We start from the raw sequence: 21,886 nt of genomic DNA, 5'->3' as shown, positions 1-21,886 counted from the left end.
TGAGGGAAGGAATTTTGGAGAGAACAGAGGGATCTGCTGTGAACATTCTAGCCCTTTGCTAGGTACCTTGTACGATGTCAATCCTCTCCTGCATTTTCCCCATGAAATTTTCCAGAAACATTATAAAAACAATCACAAAATAATGATGGATTCCCTAAAGGAAATGGGGACAAGTAATTGAGGTCTGAGTAGTGCTGGCATGGGGCTGAGCTGGGCCAGCTCTTGGGGATGAGGGAGGTGGCAGATGTCTGGTTCACCTTTCCACACTTGTCACTCTTTCCTGGTACATACAGTTCAGGGGTGACCGACAGGAGGGCTGGTCTCATTGAGGATATCTTCTTCCTCATCCTTCTAGAGTTTTATCCAAAGCAGATAAAGTGGCAGAGTCTCTGATGGAGTCATTAGTTATGCCCTGGGTGGATTTTTACTAGGTTTTGACAAAGGTCATCATCTGAGGAATGTTGCAAAAAGTGGCTGTAAGATGCGCTTTGAAATACAGATGGAAACAGAATCCAGCCAGATTGAGGCTTCATGAATAAAATCAAGTTGTGTTTCAGAGTTAGCTTCATAAGGAACTCCTTGGTATTTTAACTCTTATGTCTAAAACACGCTAGCTCTGATTTTGGAAGTAGCCATTTCAATTTCACAGTCTCTAAAAGATACATGAATGCCCATAAGGTTCAAAGAGCAGATTTCAGTTTAGCTAAAAATTAATCCACAAACACAGGGAAATGCAAAAACAAAACTATAATAACACTAAACATCCATCAGACTGGAAAAAAATTTAAAACCTTCATGATAATGAATATTGCCAACCATGTGAAACAATGGCCATTCCCCCACCTGCTAGTGCAAGCGTAAATTGGTTGAATACTTCGGAAAATAGGGTGGTAGGGTATGACCTACAGGCTGTGTCAGTGTGACCTAGCAATTCGTCTCCTGGAAAAACTACAGAAATGTGTGCTTAGATGTCCCAGCGTGCATGTGCAAGAATTGAGCGCAGCATCAATCACCAAAAGTCCAAACTTAAAACTACCCAAAAGTCCACTAATGGTAGGACTGATTTTTAAAAAGGTGGTATGTTCATAAAAAGGAATATCATACAGCAATTAAAATTAATTGCAGCAACAGGGATACATCTTAGAAACAGAATATTGAAAAAAGAAGCCAGATATGACAGAATGATGCAATCAAATAAAGTTAAAAAGTAAGTAAAATAGAATAATTTGTTTAGGAGTAGTTCCTTACAAGGTTAACTACAAGGGAAGAGAAGGAAGGAAATACCATAAAAATCAAGATATTGGATTCCTTTAGGGGAGATGGAGAGGCGTGAGGAGGTCTCTAGGATGCTGGTAATGTTCTATTTTTGTGACTTGGCTGATTGGTTATACAGGTGTTTTAGTTTCAATAATTAATCTGTAAATTTATGTATGTGTTCTGTATGTTTGTTATTTCACAATAAAAATGTTTAATAAAGAATAAACCCACAATGATGCAAGCCTCACTGAGTGTTTCACTTGGATTTCTGAGTCCCAGTTTAATGAACTAATTAAACTGATAACCACCACCAACACTCATCCTCCTCTCACACACACTACCCTCAAAGAATCAGAGTTTAAAACAGTCAGACCACGGTGCACTGGATTCCTTAAAATCCTACCCAAAGATGGTCATTACCGGCTACGGCCACTTCCGCCATACCTGGTGAAATCCTGCTGCAGAATCATTCGAAATACAGATGGTGCAGCAAGGCATTGGGTGATGGGGTATTTGAAAAATGTCTAGAAGGTGAAGAGAGAAGGAATTTTATTTTTATAGTTAAGATTAAAAATACCAGCCAATTACTAGCATTTTAATTCTGATCCCTCCTCTAGGGAAACTCATTTATTCATTTGTTAAATCTTTCAATATACATATATTGAGCATGAATTTTGTACGTGGCATTTGTCAGGTACTGTTGGGGACACAAGAAGAGTAAGATAAAGTCCCAACTCTCATGGAGAGTAGGTACTAATAATAGAGGAGACAAAACAGGACTCAAATGATAAGGCAGAAGTTGGGAGACGTGATAGAAAGGTTTGAAGAAAGTTCTGGGAGAGCATAGCAGAGGGAAAAATTCCTTCTGAAGAGGTGGTCCAGGAGCATCACTGAAACAGGTGGCATTTCGTTGGGGCATTTAACAAATGGGTACAGTGTCTACAGGCAAAGAATGGGGGAGATTCTTGAAGATAGAAGGAATAGTTTCAGGAGCTGAAGAAACATTGAAGTAAAGTTAAATACGATTTATTTAGACACATAGGTGAGAAACAAAGTACAAAAAGTAAATTTAAGAAGATTGGGGTTAGTTGGAGCCAGATTACTTAGGGTCTACAGTGTCTAGTTTTCAACATTGTTTAGCTAGAGGTGGGAGTCCTTCAGAAATTTTGGATCAGGATGGAGATCTGCTGGGAGAGCCAGGAACACTAAAAGGAAGAGAATGTGAGTTTGGGGGTCTGCCTGACCTGAATTCAAATCCTGTTACTTCATTTCTCTGCAACTCTGTTTCCTCATCTGTAAAGTGGGAATATCCCAACCTTCCATGTAGAACCATGATGAGGTATGATGGGCGCTTAGGAGAGCTCTGCCTCCACCCTCTGTCCCTCTCTTTATGAGTCTAATCAGCTTTTAATCTCTGGTTTCTACCTCTGCAATATCTCACATTCACATCCTCTTTGTAAAAAATTTTACTTCTATCCTCACCTCCAGTCTCACTGTTGCACCTGCAAAGAGTACTTGTCCAAGCCCTCGTTCTATCCCACTCCAGCCACCTTGGTGTCTGTAACCCTGACCTGGGCATAGAGCATTGGATCAGTATCCTGGTGACAGACAATTGACTTAAACTGGGCCACTAGGCTTCTAGTTGTCTGGCCTGGTCATCAGGAAAGGGAGAATATCAACCCCGGAAAGCTGCGGCCGCCATGTTTGGCTCAGCGCATGTCAAGAGCGAAAGTAGGTCTGCAGAGGGAAAGAAGGGAGCAGACATACAGAGAAAAGCAGAGGAGATGCAGAGGCTGCCTCCATTCCTGGTGTCTTTCTGGTTCCTGTTCCAGACCCTTCAGGCTCAGCCTCTCTTCTTCTCCTCTAGCATCCTGGCATGTCTCATTGTCCTCCCCCCATATATCCCTTTTTCCATTAAGCTACTTTGAAGTGAGTTTCTGGTACTTGCACCCAAGGGAGTGTTGTTTAGTACATAAGAATTAGAGAGAGTAGGTGTCATGGGTCTTGCCCAGAGCCTGGTGCTTACTAAGTCCTCACCAAACATTGGCTCTGGTCGTTATTGTCTAAGTTGTAATTTATGACTCATCTTGGTGCTTTGCAGCTTTTGGTAGGATTGTGCAGCAGGCAACAGGGGCTCTTGCAACAGATCTGGAAGAAAATCCAAGTTGAGGCGGTGGGCAGAGAGGAAATGGAGGGGAAGTTTTGTTTTGTGAATTTAAATAGTAAATTTTTAATTTAACATTTTTTGTTTTAGTCAATATCTCACAACTTTCATAAGAGGGACTGAATAAATTAAAATTAATTTAAACTAAATTAAAATTTTATTAAAAATTCACAAAAGTAGTAATTGGAGATAAATCAAAATAACTGAACTTTCAAATACTGGGAGGGGGTGGTTTTTGATCAGTTTGTAGAATTAACACTTTGCAATAATTCAAGCTTAAAACATGCTAGCACTGTGGGGGCACTCTGTGTAGTGGAGGGAGGATTAGACCTGGTAGGGTGGGGTGCAGGGAGGTGGACTCAGTGTTTTCTGTGCAGCTTTAAGCCTCAGGGACTGGCAGAATGTGGGAAGTAATGATGATGGAGAGGCGGATACTGATATGGGGGCAGGGAATGAGAAGTGGGAAGTGCAGTTCAAGGTGCTGCAGGAATGATCAGATGGACTTGATCAACCAGCAGATAAACATGGGAGAATTCGCATGGAGAGAGAAGACCAGACCCAAGGTGTCATTTCGAGAGCTACCTGAACTGATGTGCTTGCTGGAGAAATGGACGTGAAGGAAGAAGAGAAGGGAGAGGAATGGTGAGGGCAGACCCTTGGAGGACTGCAATGTTCTGGAGCAAGCTGGGTGAAGAGCAAGCGGCTGCAGCAAGTGGAGAATGTTCTAGGGAGAAGTTTGATATTAAGGAGGAAAGACGAGTTAGTCTAATGTGTACCAGGGTGAAGGGAAAGTATTTTTAGGATGGGAAAACTTGAAAATGTTGATGGACTGAAGGAGTAGAGTTAATGCAAAGTGAGAGATTAAAAATACAGGAGAAAAGATTTAATAGATTAAAGATTAATAGGGAGGGTCCCCTAACAGAAGGGCAGGGAAAAGAGCAGAATCCCCAGTGGTTGTGGGGAGAGGTGGACTTTGAGAGTTGGAGAGGCAAGTCTGCCTCTGAGCAAGGGTGCGAGTGGAGAGGCAAAGAGAAGTTTCAGGTGAAGGGAAGCGCATTGAAGGAGTTCATGCAGGTAACCTCAATTATCATCGTGATGTTTGCATAGCAATAACAGCAACTGCTACCACTTATTGAGTGTTTTCTCTGTTCCAGCCTCAGGGCTAAGCACTTTATACACTTTGCCTATGTCATCTCATTAATATTCCCAACAATTTTATGAGGTAGTAACTATTAACCAAAACTCCCATTTTACAGATAAGGAAACTGAGGCTCAGAGTGGCAAGTAAACCACTTGTCAGTGTCAAACGTGGGATAAGAAACTGGATCTGTCATATTCCAAGGACTCTGTTTTTCAAAACTTCATTAAATTGAGTAACCACACACACACACACACACACACACCAGCTACCTGGCCCTGGTGGAGCCAGGATCCAGGATCCAGGAGACCTGAGCTTGTTCTGGTTGCTTTAATTTCCCAAAATGTATATTCTGGGTCCCAAGGTCACAAAATTTGATCTACATGTCTGGGGAAGGGCTTGGAAATGTGTATTTTCTTCAAGGTTACGTCTTGATGTGATTCTGATACAATGATTGATTCAGTGCTTCATACTCTGAGAAACCCAGAATGAGGGTTATATTAGCTCATTGCCTTCTTTGCCAAATAAAATATTTCTCGACAAGGTCCAGCTTGAGACCTTGAGCTTGAAACATTAGTTTCCTCTGGGAGTATGTTGACTCTGGAAGGTTAGTGTTCTTACCTGGACAATTACATTGTGGTCAAACTGGGGCAGATGATGGACAAAGACTGTAGACCCTGCTGTCCATGGTTCAAGCATGGATGCCAAGGTAGCCGTAATCCAGCCTGGGTCTGACAGGCACCAGAAGACATCAGACGTCTTCAGCTGCAGCAATTTCCTGCTAACTCCAAAATACAGTGGCCTCAGCTATGTGATCATGGGAGGGTGTGATCAAGGGATGGGGACTCTGGATTTCAGGGACAACACACCTGTCTCACCATCAGTTCATGTAGTTTCTGTGGGGCTCCAGACCCACTCCCACCCCAGCTCCCCAAAGTATGCCAAATCATATTTCCTGGTCACATGTGACTTCAACTGGTTCCATCAGAATGATTCCTAAGGCTTCCGCTGGGAATGCTGGGACAAAGTCTTTTGCTCTTTTCAGATTCAAATCTGTTATTGACATGGTCTTGGGTGATGCTGGCAGCCAGTATGGGAAAATAATGGATGAGCCTTTCTGAGAACAATACCAAAACATAGCAGAAACAGAGCTGATAGATGGAGAGACAAAAATCTAATCCAGAGGCTATCTTGCTATGTCTGAAGCCGAACTCTGGAGGGCCCTGCTTCATGATCCAATAAACTCCCTTATTCACTCTTTGGATTAGTGATGTAGATTGGGCTTTCTGTCATTTGCAATGGAGAGAGTGGGAGACAGAGACATAGACAGAGACTTAATTAATATTCCATCTTGGCAAAGGACTGGAAACGAATTGCCAAAAGGCAATAATTGGAAGGTGGAGTGGAGAAGGTTTCTCATTTCTCTACTATACTCTTACTGTTTCTGAGGGAACTCTGTGTGCAAAACTCCTTGAGGAAACACCACTTAGCACACACAACTCAGAAACACAACAAAGATTACTTCTTTGACAAGCTTTTCTACTAGTAGGAAGTGACTTTGATAAGCCATCCACACTCCCTCTTCTCATCTCTCTTATGATTGCGGCTCACCCACAGGAAATTACTAGCTAGGAGGACCTCTCTTCTGAGCTTCAGGCCAAACTATCCACTGACCGTCTCTTCTGTGGTGTCGCTGAGGCACACCCACAGCTGATCCTAATCTCTCCTGCCTACCTTGGGCCAATTCTTTCTCCTCCAGTATTTTCTGTATTTCAGTGAACGTCATTACTGTCCTTGAAACTGTCCAAGCTCGAAATCTGGGAGTCAACCTTGACTTCTTACCTCTTATCTCCCACATCTAGCGAGAAGATCCTGTCTATTCTGTCTCCTAAAATTTCAAATGTATTAACTCCTTTCCTGTCTCTGGCACCTTGTCCAAGCCACTACCATTTTGGATTATTCTAAGGCCCTCTTACTAGTCTTTATAACTCCATTTTAACTTTTTTCATTCCATTCTCCATCTTGCAGGCACAGTGATCTTCTCAAAATACAAATCTGATCAGGTCTCTCACTTGCTAAAAATCTTTCAATACCTCCCCATTGTTTTCCTAAGAAATTCCAAACTCTACACCAAGGGCCAAAAGCCCCTGCATGATCTGGGGCCTGCTCACTTTCCCAAATCCTTCCTCCTGTCCCTCACCCGCCACCCTGAGCACCAGCTATTCCCAAGTCTCTGCAGTTCTACGAATGCTACTTTTGGTATCTTTGTGCCTTTGCCCTTACTTTTCAGACTGCACAGAAAGCCCTCCCCTTCTTTCCACCCCTATTCCTCCAGGGTTTTTCTACTCAATTGTTACCATTAGTGCAGATACCCACTGCCCACAAGAAGCCTTCTCTGCCCCTGGTCTGGTTAATAAGTTAGAAAATATATAGAACTTGGTCTAGTCTAATTATTACTATTTTAGGAAGGGGCAGAGCAGAGAAGATGTTTGGTTTAAAGTTGATGAAATGATTAACCCAGGGCTACAGCTTCAGCCTGTATGATTCCTTGCTCTAGGTTAGGGGCAGGGGCTTGGTGTGGCTTGGTTCCAGGTGTAATTTTCCCTAAGAGCTCACGATTGGGAAACTCCAAGTCTGATTTGTCCATAATGGAAGAAAAGAGAGGACCTGTCACCTCAGGTCACAGTGCTAGAACATTCTGTCTTTCCCCACCAAACCCTGCAACCACTGACAGGGACACAATGTCTTGGCATTTGTGTGGTTTGCAGAATTCCTACTGCCTCCACCCTCATTTCCTCCACACCTCCTGCGAACATACTCAGGCAGGACCCAAATGTGCCTCCTTTCATTCGGAGGCCTCTGTCAGCAAACACTTAGGATTCCCAGCCTTCACCTCTTAGGCCCTTGGTGGTCTGAACGAGAGCAGAAGGGAGAAACAGGATGGAGTCCATTCTACTTAGAACCCCTTTCCCAGCACACACACACAGACACCCACACCACCCCAGGTCTGTGGCCCAGCCTCTAAGTCGGTGCCCTCTTTCCTACCATGAAGGGAAGGAGGATCGTAAGGCAAGTCCCTGGTTGTGTTTTGCCATCTTGGGCAAGCCCGTGGTCCCACTAGTGAAGAAGATGGCCATTGGGTCCAGGGTCTTTGACTTAACACAGGTGTGATCTGAGGATGCTGATCTGCAAAGGGATTCAAAAAAGGAGAGAAGTCATGTTTCCTGTTTTTCCATCCTCTAGGGAATAAAAAGAAACAATACGAGGCTTGGGGTTGAAAACTGGGGGTTTGCAACACTGGAGGAAAGACTGGTTCTCCCAGTGTTTGGCATCAAGTCGAGTTTATGAGTGACTTGCAAAAGAGGACTGACATTTCTTCATTTAAAAAATGGGGACAATACAGTGGATTATTTTTTAATTGAGCAAACATTGAAATACCACTGAAATGTTACAGGCACTGTTCTAAATGATTTACAATTAAGAACCCATTCAACCTTCAGAGCAACTCTGAGAGGTGAGTACTGCTCTTATATGCCCATTTTGTGGATGAGGAAATGGAGGCTCAGAGAGGGTAGGTAACTTGCCTGAAGACATATAGCCAGCAAGTGGCAGAGCCAGAGTTCAAACCCAGACAGTCTGATCCATGGACTGTGCTCTTTATCACACTACTAAGCTTGTTTTTTACACAAACCAGCTTTACATGAATTTAACTCCATGACAGTGGTGATGAGGGGTGGGGTAGAGAAAGTGAGGGAGAGTGAGAGTGAAAGAAACATATCCAGCACCTGCCCTGGTGTGAGCCTGAGATGACAGATAGAACCTGCAGTTCCCTCAGTCGGCCTGGATTCCTGGGAGCTTCTCATCATTTATTTATTTATCTCATCATTTTACTTATTATACACAAATAATATTTTAGATTTTCTACAAGGAAGACAACACAATAACCCTCTGACTTTAAACATCTCCTTTGTACAGTCCCAGGATGGTTATGCTTTAGTGAGAGAAGCACAGGAATTCAATTTCCTTATATTACAGAGAAAGCAACCACAGCCAAGAGAGGGGAAGGAACCAGCCCAGGGTCACACAGCAAGGCAGTGGAATAGCCAAGAAGAGAAGTTTTCTGGTCTCAGACCTGGTGAGCTTCCCACCACTGGCTGTCTGTCTACCAGCACTTGGGAGTGGAGGGTCTTCTCCCACCATTCCTCATAAAGCACATTCATCAGACCAGAAACTCACTTAATCAGTGATCGGAAGTCCAGCCACCCTTTACGGCTGTGGTCAGACACCAGGAACTTGATTTTCAGAGCAGGACACTCAGAAGCCACAGAGTCCACCTCTGGAGCAAGTGTATCTGTGGTTATTATGCCCTTGGCTTTAGACACTTGCAGTCGGTAGAGAATGTCCCTGGCCTTCATTAGGGTGGTTCCTGGCATGAAGACAATCCCTGGGGATGAGAAAGGAACAGTTTGTTTCAGTTTTTCTTTCATAACCATGGGCTTCAGGCATGGCTTCTCTGCATAGAAATCCCCTAACCTCTTGCTAACAAAGTACAGTCTGCAGACCAGCAGCATCAGCACCGCCTGATACACAGAACATCATGCCCCACCTTAAACATACTGAATCAGAATCTGCATTTTAACAAGATGCCCAAGTGATCCTCATGCACATTAAAATGGGAAAACGCTACTGTGACCTTTTCTACACTAGATGGATCCAGCCAGTAGACAAGTGGATCCTGCTTTACACAACTTTACATGGGATCTGGGAATGTAGATGCAAGTAGGACGCTGTCCCTGCATCAGCACTAGCTGCATCCCTGCCCCCATCTTTCTCCTCTCATTTCCTTCTCTGTCAGTTCCTTGTTGTCATCTTGAATCTCTTCTCTTTCCTTCATTCCTTATATCCAAATGTAACCTCATTGTCCTTTGAACTTTCCTCCCTTCCTTTCCATCTTCCATCACCACTTTGTGTGCTCATATCGGATCCTAATCTCTCCACCAGATGCCCTGCCCTGAATCTTCCTATGACCCGTATTTCATATTATCACCTGCGTAAGTTCCATAGAGCACTGACTTTTCCCCTCCACATTTCTTCTCTGCACTAACACCTGTGCCCTCTCTCAGGAAAACCCCACATTCCCCATCCTGACATTGAAGGTGCTGCCCACTCTCTAACTTTCTCTCCTACAACTCTATCCTCTATTTCAAAATAGCCATTCTTCATCTAGGCTGCTTCTGACTCTAAGCCTTTGCATGTGTGATGCCCATTCATGGAATTTTCATCCTTTGCTTCTATTCCTCCTTAATTCTGCTCATTCCAAGGGCCTCTGCTCATGTCTTGGATTTCCCATGGGCCATCTTAGATCTACAGATGACACGGTTTCTCTATGCTCCCTCTGTCATTGCTGTTAGGTCTTGATTCCACATGACTTTGATGGATGAACCAACTATTTTATTTGTCAGAGAATATTAGCAAGAGAGAGAGAGAAAGAGAAATATGAGCAGGAGCATGACAGCTTGTTGTATGAACATGCATAGAAGAACTGAAGTAATTTAAAAAATCCTTGACTCCCAGATTGATTCTAAATTATACAGCTAAATAGATAGATAGGCATTTAAAAGAGGAAGGGAAATCTCTGCAGAAAAACGTTAACTAATAAATGTAGATGGAATGCTATAAATACAAAATCCTCATCTAAAACCACCATAAAAATAGTCAATTCAGTCAAGAATCTTCACTGGATACACAAATCATGGGGTGAAAGACTGTTGAGGAAAAGGATATTCACACAGTCTCATAAAAATTACACCACAGATCACTTGTTAATTACAAGGGGAAAAGGTGCCTTTACAAAGGTGGATATCAGCTCACTAGAGTGATAAAATAATATCACTGTGATGGGACAAACCAACTCATATACCCCTTAATGTGATGCACTGAGAAAGACACAACATCACCCGTCTACTACTACTAAAAATGTTTAACCTGAATGTAATCACAAAGCAAGAATCAAAAATATAAATTCTGAGGGAAATTCTGCAAAACAACTGGCTTAGATACTTCAAAAATGTCATTGTTATGCAGAAAAGGCTAGGAAACCATTCTAGATTATAGACTGAGGAAACATGACAACTAAATGCAATGCATGATCCTTGATTAGATTTTTGGATTTAAAGAAAAAAATGCTATAAAGGACATTATTGGGACAATTGAGGAATTTTGACTATGGATATATATCGGGTAACTATATTGTATCAACATTAGACTTCTTGTATGATAGCTATTGTAGTTCTGTGAGGGGAATGTCTTGGATCTTAGCAGATGCATATCCAGTGTTTATGGGTATTTATCTGATATTTATGGATGTCACAATGTCTGCAACCGATTCTTAAATGACTCATTGGGGAAGAGGCCCTTAAATATGGCAAAATTTTAGCAATTGATGAATCTTTAAAAAAGGTAATAGTTCCTGAGACTGTGCAAGACAAAGTGTGCACGTGTGTGTGTGTGTGAGAGAGAGAGCGAGAATGGGAGAGAATTACGACATTGTGTTTGAGAGTGAGTGAGCATGAGGGAGAGAGTGAGTGACAAAGAATAAAAGAATATATGAGGGAATCTGAGAAAGAGAAAGACTGTGAAAAAGAAAGAAGGCAGGGTAAGAGAAAGAACCTAATATTGCAGGACCAATTGACTCTAGGTCAGCCCTAAGGTCTATTGTGGTCTTTCTGAGTCACTGACCTGTTCGGATGCAGCCCACAGTCACCAGCCACCACTCAGGCACTCGAGGCAGAATCAAGGCCAGATGGTCTCCCTGTCGCAGGCCACCGGTTTGCGTGAAGACGTTGGCTGCACGTCGGGTTAAGTCTGTCATCTCTCTGAAACTCCACTTCACTTCATCCCCTTGGTCATTCACCCACCACAGGGCTGGGTTTGGACCTCTCTTGCCCTCCTGGTCAAGATCATACACCATGTTACTTCCTGCTTTGAAGGAAAAGGGCACTTATTTGGCCAATCTACTCATATTCCAGGGTGAGGACTGGAGTCAAGGACTAAGACCCCATTTTAAAGCATTTCAAGAGCCAAGAGAAGTTAGGAGTGGGTGTGATGCAGCCAACTTCTTCTGACCTAGTGTAGCCACCTCCTCTCAAGTCACATAAAACCATGAACAGCCTTCGTGTCTCCTATTGAAGACTTAAAGCTCCCTTCTCCCAGATGTCTGTCTGAGTTCCCCTCTTTGCCTCAGTTTTCTCATCTATGAAGTGGCAACAATAATACTACCTGGAAGGTAGTGAAGTTTAAATGAGTTATTTAAATGAGTAAAGTGTATATACTAGTGCCTGGCCCAAGTAGGTGCTCAATAAATATTACTATTGTTATTATTGATACACAATAAAATAAAAGAAGCTAATTTAGTTCCTGAATACTTGGGGGAATTTATTTTTAATAAACTACTTCTGGGGTGAAATCAGCAAGAAGACAGACTAGGAAGCGCCAGGCCCTCATTCCTTCAAGGAAACATCAAGTAAGTAAACAACAGACCAAAATGGTTTTGTGGGAGCTCTTGAAATAGTTAAGGATCTGCAGCAACCCACAAGTGCCCAAACAATAAAAGCCATGCTCAAAATGATAGGAAATTTCATGATGTTTTTGCTTACTCTTGCACTACCCCTTCTCTGATGTGGAACAGCATGGTCAGGAAGAAGCCACAAAATTCCCAGCCCCTCCTTGGGACAGAAAGAAAAGAGTGGAACTTGTTTGTGATATTCTGGCTTGTCTAGAGGCCACCTGAGGGACTGGTTTCTGATTCAGTGCTTAAACAGGAGGGGTGGCATAGTTTGAGCATCAGGTTGAAAGTCTCTGAAAGCAGTGGTAGTTGCCATGGTGTGTGAAGACTGTAGACCTGTAGCCTCTTAGGGACAAGAAACTACAGACAGAGGAATACAACAGAATATCTAAGGCCCCAAGAAGAAGCAAGGATGAGACTTTTATGGAAATTACAGTTTATAAGATCAGCCATGTGCATGGGAAAACTGGAAAAAAGAACATGCACAGGCCCAGAAAAGAAACATGCCAGGAAAGACCTGAGATAGCCTTAAGTTTTCACACTGAGTAAATTATTAATGGTCTTCTTCTGCATGGAGCCAATCTGCAAAGACTGAGAAAGGCGGCTGCTTTTTTCAAATGTCCAGTTTTCAACAAAAGATCACAAGGCCTACAAAGAAACAAGAAAATATGGCCCACTCAAAGGAACAGAATAAATCTCTAGAAACTGACCCTAGAGAAACCCAGGCTTGAGCTACTAGACGAAGACTTTTAAAGGACTCTCTTAAATATGCTGAAAGACCTAAAGGAAAACATGAACAAAGAACTAAACAAATCAGGAAAATGATAGATGAACAAAGTGAGATGATGAACAAAGAGACGGAAATTACAATAAAGGACCAAACAGAAATTCTGGAGCTGAAAAATACAATAACTGAATCGAAAACCTTACTAGAGGGGTTCCACAGCAGACTCAAATAGGCAGAAGAAAGAATCAGTAATCTTGAAGACAAGTGATTTTAAATTATTGAGTCTGAGGAGCAAAAAGAAAAAAAATGAATAACAGTGAATGGAGACTGAGGGACTTATGGAATAATACCAAGTAGACAAATATACACATTATGAGAGTCCTAGAAGAAGAGAGAGAGAAAAAGGAGACATAGAGTTTATTTGAAGGAATAATGTCTGAAAACTTCTCAAATTTCAGTAGAGACACGGATATACACACACAAGAGGCTCAATGAACTCTAAGTAAGAAAACCCAAAGAGATCCACACAGTCACACCTTATAATCAAACGACAGAAGCCAAAGCCAAAGAGAGACTCTTGAAAGCAGCAATAGGAAAGCAATTATTCATCTATAAGAATTACTTAATAAGATTTTCAGTGGAATGCAGGCCAGAAGGCAGTGGGATGGTACATTTAAACTGTGAGAGGGAAAAAACTGTTAACCAAGAATTCTATATCCAGCAAAATTATCCTTCAAAAGTGAGGCAGAAATTAGGACATTCTCAGATAAACAAGTTGAGGGAGTTCATTTACACTAGACTTTCCCTATGAGAAACACTAAAAGGAGTCTTCAAGTTGAAATGAAAGGACAGTACAGAGCAACTCAAATATGAGAATATGATAAAAGGAAATGAGAAGAACATCAAAACATATCACTACAAAAAATCAACCAAGCGTAAAGGAAGCCTGTAAAAGAGGGAATAAGGGGAAAAAAAAGCTATGACATCAAAAAAATATCGTGGCAATAGTAAGTCCTTCCCTATCAGTAACTACTTTAAATGTAAGTGGACTAAATTTCCCAATCAGAAGACAAACATTGGCAGAATGGATAAAAAAAACAGGATCAAACTGAATGCTGTCTACAAAATGATAGAATATGATAAAACCAATTTAAAAACTCTCAGAAGTTTCTTGCAATAAAAATGCTCACAATATAATATCAATTTTAAAAAGCAAAACCATATTTACATTATAATCCAAATTAATATCAGTAATATTAATTAATTCATTCAATATTACCTACTTCTAATTATTTCTAAGGCTAAATGTTTTTAGATGCCATTATGTTCTTACACCAAAAAGATACAATGGTAAACAAGACACACATACACATATATATGTAAATTATTTTAAATATTTATGGCCAATTTTTGTTTTCTTGTTTAAATTAACTTTCTTATTTTCCCCTTGTTTTCTGTAATGAGCATGCTTTTTTTAAAAAGATTTCATTTTTTTTTAAATCCTCAAAACAAAACGTGTTCATGGATCAGCTTCTTGGTGATGCTTGTTAAGTTGTAAGGGCAGATCCAGGAAGCCAGAGTGGACTATGGTGGCATACCTTCTGGAGGGTCTTTCATGAGAGCAGCATTAAGACCTATGGAGCTTGTAATACAAATTTCAAGATTAATTGATTCCACAAATGTTTATCAAGGGACTGCTAGGTGTCAGGCACCATGCATCACTAGGAAGACACTGACCAAGGCAACTAGAAAAGTGGAAACAGACAGATCAGAAGTGTTGTGAGACTGAAAATTAATGAGATGAGGGTCCTATGGGTGGGAGAAATTTGGATATATGGAGGAATTGACCATGACTGATAATGATGATATAAGACCCAACAAAGACTGGCACTCTCTGGGGGAATTTACTTGGTGGTTATCTCCATGGGTTTATGCGTGAACTAACTGATAAGGACTTTATGAAGACAAACAAGGGAAAAGTGATGGCATCACTTCCTCCTCTCTACCTCCTCCCTCTCCATCCCATCTCATGATTCAAAAGGTCTTAACCAGATTTCTGGTCTGGGCAGTGATGAAAGTCAGTTTATAGCCTAAAGGCAGAGATGTTTTGGCATCATCAGATTGTGAGATGAGGTTAGATACAGTGACGTATTGCTTAACGATGAGAATACCATTCTGAGTTCTGAGAAACACATTGTTAGGCAATTTCATCGTTGTGCAAACATCACAGAGTGTACTTAAACAAACCTAGATGGTATAGCCTACTATACCCTTGGCTATATGGTACTAACCTTACGGGGCCACTGCTGTATATGCAGTCTGTCATTGACCAAAACATCCTTATGTGGTGCATAATTGTAATCAATTATAGAATCAGACAGTCCGGATCCAAATCCTGCTCCATCACCTACAAGGTATGTGATTTCCATAGGTTATTTAAACCCTTGGAACCTCAGTTTCCTCATCTGGAAACTGGGGATAATAAAAGTGCTCATCTAATCAGAGTATTAAATGTAAAGTGTTGACATGGCACATAAAAAATGTTCTCCATAACTGAGGGCTCTATTTTCCTTGGGGTTGTTAGGGAAATTCGCAGGAAGGAAAAAGAAGGAGGTGGGGAGGAAGCCCCCATGAAAGGCATATAAGCTTTGAATACTAACATATGAATACATGTTCATAGGAAACTTAAAAATTGTATCAACTCTCCAACTCCATCTCAGGTAAATTCTCTCATCTATACTAAGACAATGTTGGGTGAGTTTTCATACTGTGCACATCACCAGCTGGAACTTAGTAGCTGGAACACCACCCATTGTCTACCCCAAGTCCTAGTGTCGTCACTGGTGCTCTCTTGGTCTGTCTCTGGGGAAAAGACAAGCCAAGAACTTGGGTTTTTCTGCAGAGGTACGTGACCTCTAGAGGCAACAGGGACTGGTTTCTCCGGACATACCCTAAAGTCATGTCCACACAGGTAGTTGATAGGGAAGATGCCATTTGGACTTGCCACCCTCACAGGACGGTGGATGACATGACTTACTTATATGTGTCGGATGCTCATGTGCACAATGAGGTGGTCTGTCCCCTCCCTTTGAGTGTAGCCTGAAGTCAAGCCCAAGTTTGACGAGATGAATTCCAGTTAGACTCACAATCCCATTCATTGAAGACTAACAGACTCAGACTAACATCAATTTGTTGACCTTGTGATCAGAACTTTGTATCTGTTCACAATTATGGAGAACTGACTGTGTACCTGCTGTCTTGTTTCTTAAATGAGATTATCCCCATTTTGCAGATGAAATCACTGAGGTTCAGAGAAGTGAGGAAGTGTCTAGGCTGAGAATTAAACACCAAAACATAAGTTTTTTCCATGACACTGGTAAGCGGAGGCAGAAGCTGTTCTTGGTTCTGTGCCCCTCAGCCTACTAGGAACAAGATAAGGACACTCCTGTTCTCACCCTCCCATCACAGAGGCCTCCTCACCTTCTCCATTTGGGTCCAATAGTCCAATACATCACTTGCAAAGTTAAATTCCTTGGGTGTATCGTAGTCATTCCATCTTGAGGTTTTAGCTCCTGATAAAGGCTGGCAGTGTAGGTGCTGAGGGGCAGGGAAGAAGCCATGGCAGGATTTGTGGATGCCCCAAAGGACCCGGAACCTCATCAGCCACTGCATGGTGGGACAGTCCTCAGGAAGCAGGCACCGAATTCTCAGGTCACCACCTGCCTTGGGAAGAGATGCCTAATAGATTGGTCAGGGAGTAGGAATTTCCTCCACAAAATGGAGGCATGTTCCTGGTTAAATTGTTGGAGTTATGGCTTTGTTTTAGCTCACTGGAATTTAGAAGGCATGATTTATTGATTTAAGTGGCGATGTTTCTTCCCAGCTAAGAAAGCACATGGCAGAAAATGATGGGAAGAAGCTGTAGATATTAGATGCGGTTGGGACCCATTCCTGAGGGTCTTCTCCTTCTCCTTCACCTCCTGGGATTTAAATTCAGGATGGCAGCCATGTGGACATCCCTTTTGTGGTAGAAACTCACCATTTGGAAAGTCCTATATCCTATGATATTCTTGCTCCTGAGACCCGTCTTCCCACTGAGCCCAAATGTGTGGTTCTCATGAAAGCTGTCATATTTTTAGATGATTCCACCTCCTGCCTAAAGTTGATTGGTCCAGGGTTGAGCGGTCATTCCCCATGATTTTTAAATCCAAACTGGGCTAATCATAATACTTGTCCAAAATTTGTGTGTGTCTGCTTGTTACCAAAGAGTATATAAGGTAGTCCCTCTCTGGTGAGACTACCATAAAATGTATACTTTTGGAATTGTCTGTGGTTATGCTTTCTATCATATGGAGGTATCAGCTCCACATGAGAGAAGAAAACAGATATGCATAGATGTGGAGATGAGGGGCAGAGAATATCTCAGAGGAGTTCAAGTCACTGGTTCATATTGTTTATGAGGCCCATCTGCATCTCCATCCCCTCTCTTGTTAATATCCAGTCCTGGATTTTTATGAGCCAACTATTTTTCTTGCCTGAGATTAGGTTTCTGTCACTTGAAACTATAAGGATATTGACAAATATACACCACCATACTCAGGACAGACGAAGTAAATATCACAGCACCGTCTCTACTGGACTGGGGTCTGGCTTCAGGGTCTTCCCCAGGACAGCTTCCGGGCAGCTGTTACCAATCCATTGGAGTTGACACGTGAAATGAACCTCTGCACCACTCCAGACCCCAACAAATGCCACTAACATGGGAACAGAACCCTCATTTATTAGGGTCCTTCTTGAAATTTGATTGTGAAAATTGGCTTAAGCTGTAACTATCTATCCATGAGGATGTTGCCTGAAGGAGCCACTTTGCACACAGCTTTGAGATTCAAGCACTTTATCACCACAAACAATTAAGCCCCTCCTCCTCAGTTTCAGCAGCAAAATAATCCTGTTTGACAACAGACCCATAGAATAGATCAATAAAACTCGACTTGATTTATTTTTAGGCAGTTTAGACCCATAATAACCTAACCCAAATTAATTTGGATGCTGCCCCAGAACCCCACTAAGTATTTCTAGTAGAGGCGGCAGTGCTAAATATGCAATTGGGTTACTGTTGTAGAAAAGAGGATAGATATGTGAAAAGTTCATCCCTTCGAGTTTGCTTGTCAGCACGGATCCTTGGGCCACGTGAACTGAAGAATGTTCTCTTCTCTTTTAGTGCCCGTCGATCAATCAACAGTACCATCTTTGGTTTCATCAGAGCACTTTCGGGCAAGAAGACTCTAAGATATCAGCTGGCCCAGACCTGGCCCTTGGAGATATTCCTTTTGGCCCTCAGTCCTTGGAAATAAAATTTGAATTGCCAACACTTAAAATTTGGGAGATTTCATTTAAAAGTCTCGAATGAAGTTTTTTCTTGAAAACTTAGAAGAACACAGGGCCTGTATTTCAAGCTATAACCAACTGGCTGGAGCTGAGAATTTTCTGCTTCACTTAACTGGGATATTTTCCAATGTGACACTCTTTCCAATGCTCCTTATTTTGTCACATATATCTGCATCTCCATTTACTGCTCCTGTCTAGCTCCTATGGACATTTGAGCTTAAAATTCCTGATCTAAGCCAACATCCCAGGAGAGACAGGGACGTCCCCAAGGTTGCAAGGCAAGTTTAGTAGCAGAGCTGGTTTCTAGAAGCCCACCTTCTCTGCTATTTTTTTCCAATACATACCTCCCTTCACAGGGGAACTGATTTAGAGCAAGAATGCCAGACTCAGTTGCCATTTTTATACATAGGTGTATAAATGACCTCAGGGTCTTCCTTAAAATCCCCAAAGACAATGCAAACAACCCCTTAATAAGTGGCTAAAGACCAAAACAAGAGGGAGAGAAATAGCGAGGAAATTAATTAAGCCTTTATTATGGGCTGAATTATGTCCCCTCAAAATTTGTATGTTGAAGTCGTAACCCCCCAGTACCTCAGAATCTGACTGCATGTGGAGCTAGGATCTTCAAAGAGGTAATTAAGTTAAAATAAGATCATTAGATGGATCCCAATCCACTGTAACAGGGGTCCTTATAAGAAAAGATCAGGACAGAGGGAGAGGGAGAATGCCACGTGAACATGAAGACAACTATCCACTAAGCCAAGGAGCAGGGCCTCAGAAGAAACCAGCCCCGCCAACATCTTGACTCTGACATCTCACCTACAGATCTGCGAGAAAATAAATTTCTGTTGGTTAAGCCTCCAAGTCTGTGGTATTTTCTCACGGCAGATCTAGCAAACTAACACACCCTTCTTTTTTTAAAATTTATTTTGTTGAGATCGCATTGGTGTAATTGAATAAAAAAGAAACGACTTTGGCATCATTTTATAAACATGTTTGCAATTCTGATTTAATCATCACCACATGAGAGGGCCAAACACAACGCCCAGCTGAGAACTGAGAGCATAGGAGTCACACAGCACGGGTTCAAATTTCAGCCCCTTCACTCACCACCTACATAACTTCAGGCAATTTTCTTAACCTCTCCCTAAATATGAAAATATTGGCAGCACCTATTTCCTACAGTTGTGGTAATGAATGAGTGAGATTCTGTATAAAGCATTTGGCACAGACAGCACAAACAAGAACTCCAGAAATAGGAGCTCTTGTTTGTTAGCCCTTTCTCTGGGGAAACTCTCATTGAACAATTAGGCCTCACAAAAAGAAAGAAAGTCCTGAACGTGAACTCTGCAGGGTCCAGCTCCTGCACTAATAGGTCAGAACCTAATCTCACAGTGTGCTAATGGGGCTAAAAGTCAGAGATCTCTGTATGTCTATCCTATGTATATCTATCTTTACAACTATATCTATTTCTGTATCTATATCTATAACTATGCTATTATCTATAGCTATGTCAATATCTGTCACTATCTATATCTATAACTACATATACATCTATATCTGTATTTATATCTATATTTATAACTATTTTAATATCTACATATCTATCACTATATCTGACTATATTGATATTCATAACCACATCTGTATCTATATCTCTACCTATTCTTCACAATGCCTGATGCATGATAGGTACTCAACCAAGTGTTATATTCTTCCCTTTCGGCTGTAATTCAGAAAACTAGAAGATAAAAGTTGGAGAGAGAAAAGCCAGTGTCCCTAGACAAAGTGAAAATTATATAAAAATATATTTTTCATTCGTCAGCTATTTATCGAGGACCTAGTGTGTGCCGTGTATGGTTTTAGATAATCAGAGATTAATTAGACTACAAGAGTTTCTACCCTTTCGGAGTTTGTAGTCTAAGCACATCCTATGAAATAGTTTTGAAGAACGATCTTTTGATGTGCCTTCAAGTGTATTTTGTAGTCAATTTGGCAATGTGGCTTTGAGGGGGGCCAGGCTCGCCACTATGTGCCCAGGTGGACAGTGCCTTGAAGAGCTCCTGCAACAGAGCTTTGATTTCGCAAACATTTGCACTGAAAGAGCTCTCTGTTTTATGAGGCAACATATTTAGTGTACTCCGGAGGATCCAAGAGTTACAGAGCCAGGTTAGGCTCCACCACCTACCAGCTAGGTGATCTTGGCCCCTGTTTATATCTGTAAACGTGAGGGCACAGTAATAACACCTACCACCCCGCTTCCCACAAGGATCAGTGAAAGAATCTATAGAAATCACTTTGCAAGCCCTGGGTCTAATCCACAATAAGGGCTTAATCAATGTTGAGGCGCTCTCTAACTCCCAGAAACTTCTGAAGCCAAAACTCCCCAGTTAGATATATACAAAAAAATTTTTTTTAATGAAACGCATTCACTCTATATATGTGAACCGACTTCTGCATAATGGAGTTTTCTTTCAAGTGTTCACCTTCTGGGTCTCTTTTGCTCCCCTCTTCCCACAGCCCACCACATTCAGAGTTGCCTAACATGAACTCAGTCTCTTTCTATGTGCCAGCCACTGTCCTGGGCATATCACATGTATATTCCCATTTGTCCCTCTTACTCACTATCATGACCCCCATTTTTCAGTGAAGGAAATTAAGTGTCAGAGAAGTTAAGAGATTTGCCCAAGGTCAGCCAACCTGTAAGCAGCGTTGCCAGAACTTGAAACAGCGTTTGCAGATTTTAAAAGTTCAGGGCTCCATATATAGTTTACTGCCCTGTGTCAGATATACACACATACACACACACGTTAAAGAAGCTGTCACTCACCTCAGGCTTACGTGATAATGCCAGGAAACAGTTGGGGTAGGTCTTGGATTCGTATAGAAAAGGGGATTTTGAATATTCAGTTCTCTCTGATCAGAAGTTCCCAGGAATGGGAACACAACAGAACTTGCCTCCTGGCCCCAGCTGGGCTGGGGAACTTGGCAGGAATTGGGTGACAGAGAAGGGGGAGGAGTTGCTCCGGGAGGACAGGGCAGAGAGCAATCACTGGCCCCCCTGGAAAGACAATCGGTTAGAAAAACCGTATATGAAGTCACCACCAATTCTTATGGGATGACTTTCAGAGTGAATGAACAAATAAAATCAAATAGAGCACTTTCACTAGTTCTCTGTGGCTAACTTGCTCCCCTTTCCTAGCCCTGTACCTCCGTTTTCATTTAAATGACAGCCAAGTGGCAGTGCGGCTTAGTAGTTAAAGCCTATGCTCTGGAGGGAGAAAGATTTGGGTTTCAGCCTCAAGTCTGCCAGTTACCATCTCTTTGACCTTTGTTGGCCTTCTTTCTCTATGCTTCAGTTTCCTTATTTGCAAAATTGGGGCAATAATAGTGACACCAATCTCCTTGGTTATTTTGTTGTTATTGTTGTTAGGATTAGATGAAATAATTCATGGAAAGCATATAGCACAGTGCTTGGCATAATCATTGTTGGCTGTTTTTATTAATTTGGGATTCTAAGAAAAACAGTTTGGTGTACTAGAAAAATGCAGAGTTTTTTGAATCTTAAAGTCTTGAGCTTAAATCCTGGCTCCGCCACTTATAAGATGGCCCATGGGCAAGTCACTTACCTCTTCTAACCTTGGTCTT

At 41.8% G+C, this 21,886-nt stretch overlaps 1 protein-coding gene across 4 annotated transcripts in view; it reads right to left on the bottom strand.

Annotated features, from left to right (window-relative positions):
- ACSM1 (acyl-CoA synthetase medium chain family member 1) overlaps positions 1-21,469 on the bottom strand; it is a 44,105-nt gene extending 22,636 nt beyond the window's left edge. For 2 of the 4 annotated variants that reach the window (XM_014730069.3, XM_070232223.1), the window contains exons 1-7: positions 21,069-21,250; positions 16,331-16,573; positions 11,298-11,508; positions 8,796-9,003; positions 7,605-7,745; positions 5,181-5,340; positions 1,702-1,781 (exon numbers count right to left, since the gene is read on the bottom strand). In XM_014730069.3, coding sequence (XP_014585555.2) covers positions 1,702-1,781; positions 5,181-5,340; positions 7,605-7,745; positions 8,796-9,003; positions 11,298-11,508; positions 16,331-16,522 — 992 coding nt within the window. In that variant the 5' untranslated portion in view covers positions 16,523-16,573; positions 21,069-21,250. Of the gene's footprint in view, positions 1-1,701; positions 1,782-5,180; positions 5,341-7,604; positions 7,746-8,795; positions 9,004-11,297; positions 11,509-16,330; positions 16,574-21,068 lie in introns of all 4 variants that reach the window. The other 2 variants (XM_001493842.5, XM_023616205.2) reach the window with 2 other exon arrangements.
- Positions 21,470-21,886: the final 417 nt, after the last annotated feature.

This window comes from Equus caballus, chromosome 13, assembly GCF_041296265.1.
Source record: "Equus caballus isolate H_3958 breed thoroughbred chromosome 13, TB-T2T, whole genome shotgun sequence".
NCBI classification, from domain to species: domain Eukaryota; kingdom Metazoa; phylum Chordata; class Mammalia; order Perissodactyla; family Equidae; genus Equus; species Equus caballus.
This window is presented reverse-complemented; position numbering and strand designations above follow the sequence as displayed.